Source organism: Platalea leucorodia (genome assembly GCF_965183815.1).
Source record: "Platalea leucorodia genome assembly, chromosome: 2".
In the NCBI taxonomy this organism is placed as follows: domain Eukaryota; kingdom Metazoa; phylum Chordata; class Aves; order Pelecaniformes; family Threskiornithidae; genus Platalea; species Platalea leucorodia.
Window position 1 is genome coordinate 27,546,959 of NC_138824.1, and position 16,357 is coordinate 27,563,315.

General features: G+C 37.3%; 1 protein-coding gene across 4 annotated transcripts in view; it reads right to left on the bottom strand.

Moving 5' to 3' along the window:
* The window catches only part of POSTN (periostin), a 37,592-nt gene extending 26,739 nt beyond the window's left edge, over positions 1-10,853 (bottom strand). For all 4 annotated transcript variants that reach the window (XM_082304991.1, XM_082304993.1, XM_082304992.1 and 1 more), the window contains exons 1-5: positions 10,727-10,853; positions 9,119-9,217; positions 2,278-2,342; positions 811-968; positions 41-205 (exon numbers count right to left, since the gene is read on the bottom strand). In XM_082304991.1, the coding sequence (XP_082161117.1) occupies positions 41-205; positions 811-968; positions 2,278-2,342; positions 9,119-9,217; positions 10,727-10,848 (609 nt within the window). In that variant the 5' untranslated portion in view covers positions 10,849-10,853. The remainder of the gene's footprint in view (positions 1-40; positions 206-810; positions 969-2,277; positions 2,343-9,118; positions 9,218-10,726) is intronic.
* Positions 10,854-16,357: the final 5,504 nt, after the last annotated feature.

The following is a 16,357-nucleotide window of genomic DNA, read 5'->3' on the forward strand; positions in this document are numbered from 1 at the left end:
GAATAATTATATTAGAGAGAAAAAAAGATAATTGACTTACCCCATTAGGATAATGGTTAATAAGCAATTTCTGATCATTATACATAGACACCAGAGTCATGCCATTTTTAAGATCTTTTGTCAAAATGCGCTTGTTTACCATGTGGTGGTGGAGAGCGTTATACAGCTCAATATTTACATTGTCAACCAAATTCCTGTGAATTTCCTGAACAAGAAAGGAGTTTAATTAATTAGAAGCTTCAAAACATTCTTCCAGTATATTCAACAATGGATATTTCCTGTTAGGAGACACAGCTTTGATACCTATCAATCTGGCTCTACTTACTTTAAATTATGCTTTAGTCTGATTTGCTCACAAATGGAAGACAAGAGGTCTAATCACAAAGTCATTGGAGGAGCTTTGATTCAATATTTATGTAACTAAAAACATTACTAAAAGAAGGACACCTGAATCAGTGACAAAGTACAATTATACTCTACATCATGCAATTGCTGGAATTCCTGTCAGTTTCCCTAAAACTATGCTAATAACACTAGCAATATTAATATTTGTCATGCAGGTACTTAAATAAGAAACATTTAGAGTTGTTTAGTACTCCTGAAAATAAATTCAGACTCTCTAGCTTCAGCAATGCATGTCAAACATGCAAATTATTTTATTATAACTTGTGTAATGCCCTTTTATATTTAAAATACCGATACTGTTTCTAGTCTACCTTATCATAGACTAGCTGTCGCAGCTAAAATGACATTAGCTGAAAGAGAAACACACTTCAACACATGTACACGTGTGCACACACACACACTTACTGAATTTAATTGCTCCCAGGCTTCATTGCTTGGTGCAAAGAAAGTGAATGATCCTCGTCCCTCAATCTCTTCTCTCAGCTTTGATATGTCAGAATACTGCTGCGTGGAGGTAGCTCCCACAATACCAAGTGTACCGTATACATGATCAATAGGAGCAACTAAAACAAACGTCAGATAAGAATACTGTAAACTCTTCAGTCATCCAGTTTGTCACAATCAAATCTACTTTGTTTCTTTTGGTTGGACAATAGTATTGTCTTTCTGAAGCTGTTTAAATCAATATTAAAACAATGTGCTTGGATTAAAACTCCATTGCCAACGTACTCAAAACCCATCCAAACAGATCTGCCTTTTGTTTGTTTGTTTGCTTAATGAAAAATTAAATCAAACAAAACTGAATATTTTAAAATTTTTCTTTAGAAGAGTTGTCTTGTTTTGTGCAAACCCAACCTGAAATGGGAGGTTATCCATTGAGGACAGGAGCAAATTCCACTTATAATCACAAATATTTCAATGGAGTGGGTCTGATTTGGTCATGATGGACCAGAATTCTTCTTGTGAGGCTTCTTGCTCTTCTTCCAGTGTGTGGTTTGTGCATATATTGATTCATCAAGATAGTAAGAACGGCCATAGTATCACAGTTAAAATGCTGCTACATGAGAACAGGATTAATCTCTCCTAATTCTAGGCATCTAGAAGTGAGGCATCTGCATGCAAGCTAGTTGTTCTTGGCTCTTTTTATGGTCATGGAGAGGAACAGGCAATTCTAGACTGTGACTGACCTCATCCTAATGTAAACATTTAAAGTGAGATTAATTGATTAATTAATTAAACAAACTGAAATCTGCCTTAGATATGCCTAACTATTATTGAATGTAAAAGGATTAGTTCAGATATAGGGATCTAAAGTTGTGAAATACATTCCTTCTCAGATTACTCTTCCCTGCTGCAATTAATTTTATTTATGCAAAAGAGAATAGCACAGATAATATGAGAAATCAAGAATTCCTGTCTTCATTTTCACTCCTTCTTAGTTTATTTAAAGACTATAACACTCTTCTAGTAAATAAGATTCAAGTCTTCTCAGGCAAAGGAATAAACAGAATTTAGATATGCCACACCTTATGTCCTGGGTTTCTGACCTCACTGGTATGCTTTAGGTTATTCTGGGGTGTGATGGGAATTGGAATAAAAGTTCTTCTTTAGCAGCTTTGGGAATTGAAGACACTATTGTTCCTCTCCCATCCAGCAACTGGAGGGAGCTGGGAAATTCAACAGAAACTGCATGATCAAATTCAGTGCTGGCTGATTTTTAACTGTGTTGCCTGTGTGCAAATAAAGCCGTGTATTCTCAGGCAGTAATTCCTAAAAAAAGGCAATCATTTCTCAAGATGACCACCTTTGAAAGTCTCCTGTGTTGTAATGCTTCTCATATACTGACTCATCCATATGAAAATAAGCTTGTACCTGCAGGACATCCTCTCATACCATCCATCTTCATATAGCCAGGACAGCACTCATATAAGACAGTTCTGTGGGATATAGACAAAAGCATAATTAAATAACATACAGGACAAATGTATACTAATTTTAGCTGAGTCTAATTTTTCTTTTTTTTATTATTACTTTTTCATTCCTAAGTACACTCTCCAGATCTTCACCCCTTTTTTATCATTGAACCTTTTCTGTATAGACTACAAATTGATTGCATTTTACTAAATGCAAGGCTTTTGAATTTACAGAATGAGTGCCATCATTAAGTTTAGTTGCTAGGAAGGAACATTGGAGGGTATGTGGAACTCATGTAGAGTTATTAAAAGATTATGTGACTAGAACAGCAGCTGAAGAAAATTAATTTAACTAGTCTATTTTGAAAAGACTAGATGAGATTGAAGAAAAGTAAAAATAAAGAAAGTGAGGACATTGAGAGAAACTAGTGGTTGTAAAGGAAAAAGAAAAAAATTAAATGAACTGAACAGAATTTAAAATGACAACACTACATGAGGTCATCTATGTACTGGATATAGGAATTAAACAGGTATTTAGGAGAAAGTCCTGTGGATTGTACACTGACAGAAAGTGGGATGGCAGAGCTTCAGTTTTTCAAGGAAGACTGAAGAAGCTCAGGAATGAGGGAGAGAACTAGTTAAGAACAGACATAAGGCAGGTTATAGAGAAGGAGGACACTAAAGACTGGATAGATGGACACCAGTTTACTAGTAAATGTAGTGAGGATGAAAACCAGACTACAAGAAATCAACAACAGAGTTAAAAGAGTATGTCATCACAGCATACATAGAATTTAGCAATACCAGGGACCAGGAACTGTTATATAATGGTATCAATAAAATATTCTCATTCTTGAATATGTGTAAGCTAACATAACAGCAAACCAGGGCTAACTGATAATTCTATACTGTAGCACTCAATTTAGCACTGATAGTCTTATAAGATATATTATCTTTTTAGTTAATATGACAGAAATAAGAGCTCTACCATAGATCTGCTTGACAAATACTCCTCTCTTACATGAAAGTGCAAATTCACTAAAGTTATGACAGAGTTGATTTTGGCTCCTTGGGAGAGGGAATGCCAACAAATTATACAATCTTACCAAAGTCTAAAACATAAACTTTAAGACATTAGACTTCAGATATTACTTTTCAAATTATGGTACACTGTGAATGACAAGGAAAAATTGCCATCACGGTTTTACATAATAGATTTATTTTTATAGGTGTGGCTGATGTTGGCAGTGCTAGAGTTCTGAACAGTAACTCCTTGAAGGCTTTTGCTGAGTCTTTACCACTACATTCCAGCTTTTAATTTGTAGACTCTTTGGTGGCAGCTGTGTACACTTCTCTCATTTTTCATAAACTAAAGCTGACAAAACATTAACCACAAGCACATTAAAATGAACAGCTTATTCAAATGAAAAGTTGGACTTAAGACCTTCAACATCCAAACTACTTGAAGAGATTAAAAAATGAAAGTAGAATGGAAGAACATTAGCATAACAAAGCATGATTTTAAAAGTGAGGATTATAATTCCATAATTGACAGCAATCTGATAGAGCTGGTGATGTTTAAAGAATATTTTTTAAAAACAGTCTTTCCTTTCCCTGTGCTATGAAAATGTTTTGTCTCCATTCCCTCATGTACATATACACACCTGACATATTCACCCTTCTGCCATGTGCATCTTTTCAAGTGAGAAGCCATATATTTAAAGTATTTGTACAGTTCTTTTAAATACATCTCCTTCTTTAAAGCAATTCACTGAATGGCTATTTCTTGGGAATGCAAGAATAGCATACAGTTTAGGCTACAGATTTTCTAACTAATGAGGAAATTAATGGTATACTCTTGCTCCTTGTTGCATACCTGCCAGAAGCTAATAAAAAAAAAAATCCGATTAAAGAAAACTGTGTAGCAGAATAGGAGTCAGAATGTTCTCGCAACTGTGTGAACTACTTTGTCATGAGAAAATATTTTTTCCTTCCATGGAATAGAAAATATCTCCCTCTCACCCCATAAGCAGCTATGAAAGATTGCAGTCTTAATTAGCTTTTGGAAAAAGGAAAGAGGAAGCTGAGTTATAAGCATAGAATAAGATATGGCAAGTTTAGTCTTCTTACCATATCCAACAATGACACAATTAATGAAAGGCAGAAAATTGGCTGAAGAGCATAGTTAAGAAAGAAAATGCTTTTTCAGCCAAATATTACAAGATCAGTGCCTTTTTTACCATGTAACTTGTTATGTACAGCCCAGGCTTTTTTCAGTCATCAAGGGTTACTGTAAGTTCCTACTTACAGCATTCATGTTCCCTTACAGTTGACTGCAATTAGAAGGTCCATGTATCAGCTGTGCTCAAAATGTAGTGAGAAAGATGGAACAGGAGAAAAGGGGTCTGTATGGAGGATCCCAAGATAAGGTTAGAACCAGATAAAATGCAATGCAAGATGCAGTTCTTCAGCTCCACTCCTGTATAGACACATTACACAGGGGTAGTACCATCTCACACTATAAGTTATCCTTATATGTATCTCCCTACTAGTTCAATTTAAGATGGTGCCCAAGTGAAGAAAGCAGTTACTCACACAACAAGCAATGCTGCATTCTTGAGTTCTTGGAGGTGTTTTTTTGTTTGTTTGTTTTGGGGTAGGTTTTTTGTTGATTAGTTATTGGGGTTTTTTTAGCACAAAGTTGTTCTGACCTCACCTAGAGACTATATTCTAAAGGAAAAAGGGGCAGAGCAACACTACCTTATGTCCTTGTTATTCTTGGCTACCAGGGCCAGTTTTCAGTTTATTCAGATCAGCTCTATGACTCATCTGTTTCTACTGCTTGCTGGCATGGAGATAAAATACTTCAGAGAAACAGTGGAAAGACTTTTGGTCCAACAGACTTTGAGTTTAGCAAATCTTTAAGTTGCATCCCAATTGGAAATTTACAGCAGTGGATAGGAAGTGTAAATAATAAAAGCATTCTTAAATTAACGTTTTATAGATCATATATACAAGTTAGGGAGGACTTGTTTACATGGAGATATTAAAATGAGAAGAGCCATTGTCCTTTGGATTAGCATTCTTATTACAGTAACCTCTTTAGTCATGTCTGTGTTTCTGTTTTGAGCACACAGAGTATAAAATTCCCATTAACAGCTAAGACTAAGTTATAACAGATGCTCTATTACAGGCACAAAAAAACCCTCAAGAGTTCTATGACTTAACTTACTCTCATACAGACCGTTTTCCCCCTCTAGCCTTGCTCTGTGAGTGCTTGTACAATGGTAGGAATGTTAAAAAGAGGAGGGAGAAGAGAGGTGATAGTTTTGTGTAGACTTTCATGCCCAAATCCACCAAGCCTGACGGCTCAATGTCTTCCTCTGGTTGGCTGTAGCAGGCTTCTTGCTTAGGGCCTTACACAGGCTCTGTAAAATGCTTACATTCCTCTAAATTCTAGTCAGTGAAGAGAACAAAGTCACTACCTGATTTTAGTTCAATGAGTCCAAACTGCCTATTTCTTCAAACTGTTTTTCCTGACACATGAAGGTATCTATCACTGCATAACTCATTTTGCTTCTGGAGCTCAGCAAAGTAATGAATTCTCTGTCAGATTTGTGCTGAGAGCAGACTTTCTCTCATGGGAAGAAATGACATCTATCTAGGAATAAAACCGCAGGAGTAGGATGTTTTCCAAGACTGGCTTTGAGAATATCCAAGTTTCAGTCTAAGTCATTTTCAGGCAGTACCCTTCTTCCTAATGTGTTTGCAGCGGAATAAAATGTAGTGCCAAAGTGGTATGGCAGACTTCACACGAAAGATTAAGTATTTTGGATGACTTGTAGCACATCCATTGAAGGAAAAGGGAACTCAATATTATAAAGCCACCTGGAGGAGAAGGAAAGATTCTGATAAAAACTATAAACCTATGGGTCCTGGAAAAATTGAAGATAGAGGTGGGGTAAATGACCACACAGAGTCTAGTCTGACTGGAAATTGATCATTATTACCATCATCAAATGCATACGAATCTGCAATTTGTATGAAAAATGAGTTCTAAACTGTTTGGATTTGCTTATAAAAACAAAGCCAAAATCAAAATGGGAGAGACTGGTTAGGATTTCAGACAGTCAATTATGTTCCAAAGAAACTTCTGGGGATTTAGAATAAGCAGATTCCTTGTCTGGGTAGGACGTTCATTATGATTTGCGCTATGTCCACTCTAACTTACAGCTGTTACTTTCTTCAACCTCCTTATGTAAGTAATTAGTAACCAATAAAGTTTACAATAGCAGAAAGCTTAGGGTGACAGCTTGGCCCATGAAAATCAGGTCTTTTCCTCAGCTCTGGTGGTGCCATGGTATCATTCTTCATGTCTAGATGGACTTTCGAGTTGAGACTTCAAAGCCATTGCAGTGCTTGAAAAGCAAGACTGTGTATTGGAATCAGTGTTTCACTGTATCGGAAGTATAACTCAGCTCCATTAATTTATGGTACACTGTCAGGGCACTGAAAACATTTTCTCAGAAAGAAAGTGGAAAAAAACTTCCTCCTACTACATCTTCGCTCAGTCTTTTTCCTAAGGATCCTTTCCAACACTGTGTTATGACATGCAGCGTCTTTCAGGAATCTCAAAAAATGCAGAGCCACTGACACCTAACAGGAGCAATAGAAACCACAGTCCAAGTCCATTTCAGATCTTTACCTGACTACTATCTGATTTACATGTCTGATTTTAACAGTGCAAAAATTGTTACTGGAGGCATTTCTCTCACATAAATAATAATTTAGGAGTCTTAATCAGTTTTACATTAGTAAGTATAGGGATTATGCTCAAGAAGAACTATGAATATAATTGTTCGTCAGCCAGGCCAGCTGAACCAGCTGAAAAATGAAACAAAATGTAAAGCTGGCTTTGAAGAAAAATGAAAAAAATAAATAGGAAAAGGATACTTTTTAATTATGAAATTTTCATATATGTAGATGCACTGAAGTGAGCATGAGAGACTGTAGACACATTAGCATTGCTAGTGATGCATGCACAATCTGCATCATTTTTTGTGCCCCCCAGTCCCCAGCACAAACCCAGATTGTGTCTGCACCTAATTCTTGGTCAACATAGAATTCTTTGACTTTCTGTAAAGAACCATTCGATGAATTTCATACAAGTTTACAAAGTCTTATAGTTGCAGTTTTAACTTAAAAATATCCTGTTTGTAAAAGCTCACTTGAGCTTCAATGTGAGCCATGTGTAACTGTTTGAAGCCAAATATATCTATTTTTTTTCCCACAATTTATCATTGTTTCTATATTCAGAAACACTTTTTTAAATTTGAAGAATGGACTGGAAAATGTGGATCCTATTTACTCATGACTTTGACAATCAAGAGAATAAAAATATGACTAACTAATTGCAAATTATCAGTCACTTCTTGTTCAAGCTCTCCTTTCTAGTTTATTTAGGGAATTATTGTTGATCAGAAAAATATTTTCAAGAGAATTTAAGAGCTTGTTTACAAAGGCAGTCATCCTGACTGGTTTATGTTGCTAACACTGTAGATATTTTTCTTCCATATTAACCCCTGTTAAGGAAGCCTTTGGCACAGAAATAAAAAAATCTCTATTCCACATTACATTAACATCTAAAACAATGGTTGATGTTCATTAGGAAAGTTTTAAATACAAATCTTTCTTTAAATGGTCTTAAGTTCCTCATACATATAATTTGCACCGTGTATCAATACAAAGTAACATCTTTATGTCTTAGGGCATGCATTCTCTCAGCAAGTATTCAAGTTGTGTATTTAAATATTACTTGGGCATTTGGAAGGGTTTTATAGGCTTTCACTAAGAGATTTCTAATACCCTAAGACAGAGTTGCAATTGAAGACTGGACTCCCTGTTCACTCAAGCCTTTCTGAAAATGTCACCTGAGACCTATTTGGACCCTGTAAGAGAATACTGGAAAAATAAAAATAAAGATTCCCTGTGACAACTGCTGAGAAATTTATCCAAGTAATTGCATAACAGCAAGATAAAATGTGGTACATGAGAAGAACATTAGTTTATTGCATTGGGTAAACAATGTCAGTCTGTTAAATTACTTAATTCTAAGTGAGAAAAGTGGGGCAGATCAAGTTCAGGACTGAGGGGTTTTTATGTGTTCACACTCTGAAGCTGGTTTACGGCTGACAAAGCAGTAGTGACTTTGACACTTTGTCACAGAGAAGTCAATAACTTGTGTTCTGAGAAGTGATAATTGAAATATACACACAGGTTCTAAAAAAATGCCAAACTCACCCAGATTTAATCTGTATCCACAACCATATTTTGATTTTTTTCTTCTTTGTGGAGAGGTGTGGTCTAAGCACACATCTCTGCTGGGTCGTGTTGAGTTCTTTTCACAACTGGCCTATTAGGTCCCTCTGTGGCTTTGGGTAGGTCACTTAACCTCATATCTTTTTTTGTTTAAAATAGAGCTATGAATACTTAGAGAAGCATTGCTGAAACTAATATTTTGAAGCCTCTTAAACTTAAAAAAACTATATACTATGACATCATTTTCAGGCTTTCCACTCCTTTTGTGATTATGTTTGGCAACAATTATTGGATCAGTTTTCCAGGTGGTTTTAGAAGCAGCTAAAGAGAAGATGTAACCCTGTAAAATTACGAACTGAATTCTTCCTGTGTCTGCATTTGAAACAAACAGTTAGAAAACTTTCCTTTTTTCAGAGGCAAACTAACTGTACATTATATTATCTCAATGAATGGGGAATAGTTTTGAAACAGAGCATACTTACGCTTTCTTTCCACAGATGGCTCCCTGGTACCAGTTTCTGCAGGTGCTGAAGTATTTCTTTTTTGTTCCCATAACTTGCTGAAGGGCACAGACATTCGGGCTATGGGTGGGAGTGAGAAACATTTTGGAAAGATGTTTCTGTACATCTTTGGAAAAGTTTTATATAAAATAGTGGCAAATACCGTTTCTATTGAGCAAGAGCAAGAAATGAACATCTGGATTCAGTTCCCAGGGCAGGTGTGTTTTCAAGCAACCACAGTGCACGGTCCCAGAACTACCCAGCTGGGTTCCTTGGCAAGCCCACCCTCCTGGCAGGGACAGATGATTTCCCTCCATTCTGATTTGACCCTCTGTCTCTGATGGGCAGTGATCACCAGCTGTGCCTACTCAAGTCTCAATATGCTTTACATTTCTCCCTTCCCCCTGCAAAGTGAATTAATTACCAGCCACCAGGGACCAAGCTGTGAATACCATCAGGGTCTTTTCATTAAGGTTTTTGTCTTGTACACATCTGTGCAGCTGAAGGTCATGCGGAAATGGGGAAGAAAAGTGCCTTGTTCTTTATGTAGAAGGAAACCTTCTCTTCTGTAAATCAATCAGCTATTTTGATTACCAACCATTTGGAGTACCGCAGGCACCTAAGTAAACATTCTGGGAATTACTGGGGACCAAAGGGTAAATTGGCATGTAAATAAAAGGAGTCACAGATTTTAAATGAGGAATACTTTTTCCTTAGCATGGTAGTGTACAGAAGAGAAAGAAGGGCAAATTCCATGGAACAAATGCATTTTGTCACTAATTTTTATACTTCTACAATTAAAAAAAATTCATCAGCTCAAAAGTTAGAACATATATTTCACATCAGTGGGAAACCAGTGAACTTCTTTATTTGAAAAGCTCAGTTGTGTGTGTGTAGCAGGCAGAAGGAATTCAACAAAGGAAGATAGGATGGTAAACAATTCTTATTCACAGAACGTTTTTTACTTAAGAAGACTGAAGGAAAATATGTTTAGACACATGTGTCTCCCTGACACCAGCTGTTCAAATTATTTCCATGTCTCTGAGCAGCCTGGCTTGTAAGCATTGTCTTTTGGGTACCCTGCCGAGCAGCTTGCCACATTGCTCTTTGTAAAACAGAAGTTTTACAAAGGGCTCCCAGTATATATTCCCATGTTAGAAAGCATTTAAATAGAGTTCATGATTTTCATTAGGATGGAATAAAGAGAGCAAATACTGAGCGATAGATGTCAACTCTATTTAAACATTTGAAAATATATATTAAACATATCTGACATCCCATTACATTAATTGTGAACTGTAATTAACTTCAGTGATTCTAAAATGCATGTATTTTATTCATTGAGAAGTGGTGTTTTTAGATTTTTCCACATTTCATGAAGTTTAACAGTATTCTGTCTCCTTTTGAAACTTCTCAGAAAGCTTTTTATTTAGGAACAATTCTTGTAAAATTAATTGAGAAAGAAAGTTCCACTTGAATGATAGTAAGAATTTGTAGTGAAATATCACATTTAACATAATGTGAGAAGAAAGGGGAGAATAAAGATTAACAAGCCCCCTTTTAAAATAGAAATAAAATCCAGTTACTTACCCTTGGTCGCGTGCCCTTATTCGACTATGAGTTAAAATCTTGTCATAGTGAGCAGAAGCAGCTGCTTGTTGAAAAGCAGACAACAAAAAAGTGGAAAAGGTGAATAAGAAAAAGATCTTCATCTTTAGTCCTCTGTTGCTTCTGGCAAGCCTAGAAGAGAAAACTGGCAAAGGGTCTGGAGAGCTGACAATTTATATACATGTTGGAAGGTGGTGGGAGGGAACCACAGGATCAACCTGAAACTTCATACCACCCTCCTTAGAACAGCAGCATTTGCTGCCAACTTCAGTAACCTAAATTAGTACCATACATTAACCATATAAACCGTTTTTTTTTAATCCCTGATTGACTAATTTCTTCCTTATTACAGAAGGCTTAGCATTTTATTCTGCTGACACAACAGCAGAGAAAGTTTGAAAAGTTTAGACTTTGACTTATGATTTGGTATTTATAGCACTGAAGCATCCAGAGGTCATGATCATTGCGTGTGGTTTTGTTCAAACCCAGAGGAAGATGTTGTCTGTTCCCATAAGAACTGCACTGCTTTCCTTTGTTTTCCGTGTCCTCACAGTTATCAGCTATGAGCTGTTTAACTAGTGAAGCTGATGAAAGTTCCAAACAATATTGTTGGCAATAACCTGGAATAGCATTTTTTTCTTGAGAAAAAAAAGCTCTATTAACACACATTCTGATTATGAAGTGATTATACAATCAAATGCATAATTAGCTCAAATATTAATTTTAATTCTAATAATAACAGTTGTTATTACATAATGTTTTTATTCAGAGCTTTATGTAATCACATAAAAATCACTGAGTATCTGAAAATTTGAATATATACCTTTCTATACTTATTAGTTGGTCCTTGGGAGCCTCTTGTGAAGTAAATGGAAAATATAATTCCCAGCTGTAAATGAGGGAACTGAGGCAGAATGGTGAAGCAACAGGCTGAAGCCTCTAGTGAAGTGACAGTCTTAAGTCTCCAGGGACAGCTGGTGTTTGGACTGCAATCCAGGAGTTTGCAATTTTCATGTCAAGGAAAAATTCTGCCAAATATATATATAAAAATATATAGAAGTGTTTGCATATGAATACAATTTCAAGGTATAGTCTATAGCTCATTTCAGATCTTTGTGAAAATGAGTTCTAATGGCAGTACTTTGCTGTAATTTGTTCCTCCAAACCAGAGAGAGTAGTGAGGTGAGTAACTGGAAATGGATGCAGTATTGGACTGACACACCTGGGACCAACCTCTCATTATAGAACAGACACAAACGGGGCAAGGAGCAGCATGCAGAAACAATGACTATTTCCTATATACCGTCATAGGTAAAGGCTATAACTAGGTGTAGGTATATAAACATTTTATTATTAAGGTCATGTCTTACGTAACCATAGCACTTCATGGTTTCTAAGGTTAAGAGCAGGGACATTTGGTTAAATGGTAGGTGGATTTCTTCTCTACTGCGACCTATATTCATCCTACCTGCAAATTACTTGAGATAGCTTGTGGAAGTATTAGCATCTCTAGACTCACTGTGTGTGAACTCAGTAAAACTCCATGCCTGAAACCACCACTGTCAGATTAGCTCATAGAGGTGACGGGTCAACTCTGTGATATAATATTACAAGTTTTAGGAGAAAGTCACTGCTCTGCTCCTTCTATTCCTCTCAGAGCTTTTTGTGCCCTTCTGGTCTTTGCAGGGAGAAATACACCTCTCTAGAGTGAGAAGTATCACCTCCTAAATGTCTAGCTATGGCATTTCTAGCTGCTGATTGGCCTCCATTGGTTACTCTTTGCAGTGCTCAGGCTACAGATGAAAAAATTAGAGGATACTCTGTTAAAGTAACTTGACAAACTTCAGAAAGTCCCAGAACTGTCCCAGTAACCTGTCTTCTCAGGAGTGCCTCCCTCCTGAGTCTCTCAATTCTCTGCATAACTCATGTTCTTCTCTTCCACACTTACCAGTAGCATTAAAAAATGAGTAGAAATTAATGCTGCTGCATGCACTGAGCTCCTGTTGTTTACAGAGCTATCCACCGCCGTAAAAGAAGGAGCAATCTGAGCAGGGCAAGTATTTTTATTTCCAGATTTTTCCAGCTTTCTGATTAGTGACCCAACCTCAAATTTCAGAGAGCCCCCTTTGTTCTCTGCATAGAGTACAGTAGGCTATAATTCTTAAACTGGTAGTTATTATTAATAATACCTTACTCTTCTCTGTTTCCACTTGTCTTTGATTGTGATAGGAGCTGGGCATAATGGGAACAAATAGTGATCCTAAGACCATTCATCTTCCCACTTCCATACATTAATGTTATAAAACTCCCCTTCAGAGGTATAGAAGAAAAGATCTGAAGGATTGTTATGTGTCAAACTTAATATCAAACATGGTGGCAGAGGTAATAGGGCAGCACAGAAACTGGTGATGAAGAAATATGCAAATAGACATTCATATTAATTAACCAAATTAAAGGATAATCAACATTAAACCTTATAGCAGCCCCGGTGACATCATTGTATTTAGTGAGGCAAATGTTAGTAAAAAATAGTCAATGCAGACATAAAGTTTACTGAAATAAAATAGCATGAGGAAAAACATAATGATCATAAGCTTGACTTTCTGAAAAATCTCTAAATCTAAATGAGTTGTTCTGGTGAGTGGTGTGAAAATCCACAAATCCTAAAATGGATAAAGGTCATCTTTAACTGGAAATTACTTATTTGAAAATCATCAACCCGATGGAAATTGCACAAATTTATAATTTAAAAACTTCCAGTAAAAACAACCAACCAACCAACCAACCAACCAACAAAACAGCAAAAACCATCAAGAAGAAAAAACAGTCAAACTACATGAATCCTGTTCCTCATTTATGTTTATGTTAGGCCAGATATAAAAACAAATAATGAAGCCAGGCTCTGTTTTGCCTGTGATATAATGGCATGCTGAACAGCACACCAGAGTAACCATTTTCTAATGATTACAGTATTTATTTTAATTTGTTCTTTATTTAGCAAGGTGGCTACCCCACCATGTAGCCACCTTAGATTTTTTCTTCCTTTGGCTAAATACTTTGTGCAATATTATATTTCCTAAGGGATGTGATGTTGAAATTCTAATTATAAATGCTGAAAATCTAATTATAAAATGCATTAAAACATCTCATGGATATGAATTATTATTGTAGTAAAAGGACTTTTTATTATCAACAGCAGAAGAAGCATATCCAAAGAAATACCTGGAACAAATATAGAATAAGTGCTGATTTTCGTCTTCCACGAAATGTAAATAGTGTCAAGAAGAAAAGTCTAAGGTATTCTGCTATTCTGAATTGTTTCTTGTATTTCTCTAGAGACCTCTAGTGGAGAGAACTCTGTAAAAGTAATTTTCTCAGAGCTGTGTTAAGTGTTTACACTAAGAATTTATTGTATGATAAAGCAATTTGTTTTATTATTCCTAAAAAAGATTAGTTTAATTATATGATGCAAAAATCTTTGTATTAAAATATTTAGGGGGTTGAATGAGTGCCTTTACATCAAATTGAAGTAACAGAAGCATCTACATATTTGTCACTTGTGGCTAATTCTACAGATGATGTGCAGAAATTTAGCAAATAAGAATGGAAGGAAATTAAAGGTTTTTCAAATACTGTCTTCCCAGTTAAAACCTGCAGATGTTTCAGATCATTTACAATGTAGGTCATGTGCTATACATATTCTGCTTCTTTATTTTATAACTACTTTATGTGTTTACTTTTTGTTGCGTGAGTGTGTGCGTGCTCAGTGGAAAGAGCAAATGGGCAAAAAAAATTTAAGATGAAAATAAAGGCTCCCTCTATCCTGCAGTTGTTGCTTGAATCATAGAATCATAGAATGGCTTGGGCTGGAAGGGACCTTAAAGATCATCTAACTCCAGCCCCCCTGCCATGGGCAGGGACGCCACCCACTAGACCAGGTTGCTCAGGGCCCTGTCGAACGTGGCCTTGAACACTGCCAGGGACGGGGCTTCCACAGCCTCTCTGGGCAACCTCTTCCAGTGCCTCACCACCCTCTGAGTAAAGAATTTTTTCCTAACATGTAATCTAAATTTCCCGTCTTTCATTTTGAAACTGTTCCCCCTTGTCCTATTGCTATCTGCCCTTAAAAAGAGTCTCTCCCCCTCTGTTATATAAGCCCCCTTTAAGTATTGGAAGGCCACTCCATAAGGTCTCCCCGCAGCTTTCTCTTCTCCAGGCTGAACAACCCCAGCTCTCTCAGCCTGTCTTCATAGCAGAGGTGTTCCAGTCCTCTGATCATCTTAGTGGCCTTCCTCTGAACCTGTTCTAAAAGATCCACATCTTGCTCATGTTGAGGGCTCCAGAGCTGGACGCAGTAACTCCAGGTGGGGTCTCACGAGGGCAGAGTAGAGGGGGAGAATCACCTCCCTTGACCTGCTGGCCATGCCTCTTCTGATGCAGCCCAGGATACGGCTGGCTTTCTGGGCTGTGAGTGCACATTGCTGGCTCATGTCCAGCTTTTCATCCACCAGGACCCCCAAGTCCTTCTCCTCAGGGCTGCTCTGAATGAGTTCTTCCCCAAGTCTGTACTCATACCTGGGATTGCCTCAACCCAGGTGCAGGACTTTACACTTGGCTTTGTTGAACCTCATTTGGTTCATATGGGCCTGCTTCTCCAGCTTGTCCAGATCCCCCTGGATGCCATCCCATCCCTCAGGGGTGTCAAATGCACCACTCGGCTTCGTGTCATCCGCAAACTTGGTGAGGGTGCACTCTATCCCACTGTCTATGTCATTGATAAAGATATTGAAAAGCACTGGTCCCAAGACAGAGCCCTGAGGGACACCACTCGTCACCGGTCTCCACCTGGGCATAGAGCCATTGACCGCAACTCTGTGGATGCGACCATCCAGGCAATTTCTTGTCCATTGAATAGTCCACCCTTCAAATCTATATCTTTAATTTAGAAATAAGGATGTCGTGTGGGACTCTGTCAAAGGCTTTACAGAAGTCTAGGTAGATGACATCAATCGGTCTTCCCTTGTCGACTGTTGCAGTGACTCCATCATAGAAGGCCACCAGATTGGTCAGGCACGATTTGCCCTTGGTGAATCCATGCTGGCTTACTCGGATCATGTCCTTGTCTTGCATGTGCCTTAACATTGCTTCCATGAGGATCTGTTCCATGATTTTCCCAGGTGCAGAAGTGATGCTCTGTAATTCCCCAAGTCCTCCTTCCTAGCCCTAAATCCTTAGGTTTCCTTGGAAACCTTGATTCAGCAAGTTTGGGATTTTTGTTATTAACTTTACTTAGATCAGCAGTTTGCATCTGGAGTAACCTACAGTGTCGCTTCTTAAAAACTAGTTTGTTTTTAGGAATGCCATTCATATGTACTAGAAGAATCCAAGCAATCCGTTGTCCTTTTGGACAAACTAAGACGCTGACAGTAACGTGTATAAGAAATTACTAGATTTTTGTAAGTGCAAGGTGATACACCTTTTAGAAGTAAAGGGTTTAGTTGTAAAAGAGATCTGCGCCAGTTGCAGCTGGGGTACGTGGCTTCTCTGCATATCTGCCTTGGAGTGGTGTAAGGGAGCTGCAGCCAGGGGAAAAAAATTATTTAACACCTGGTG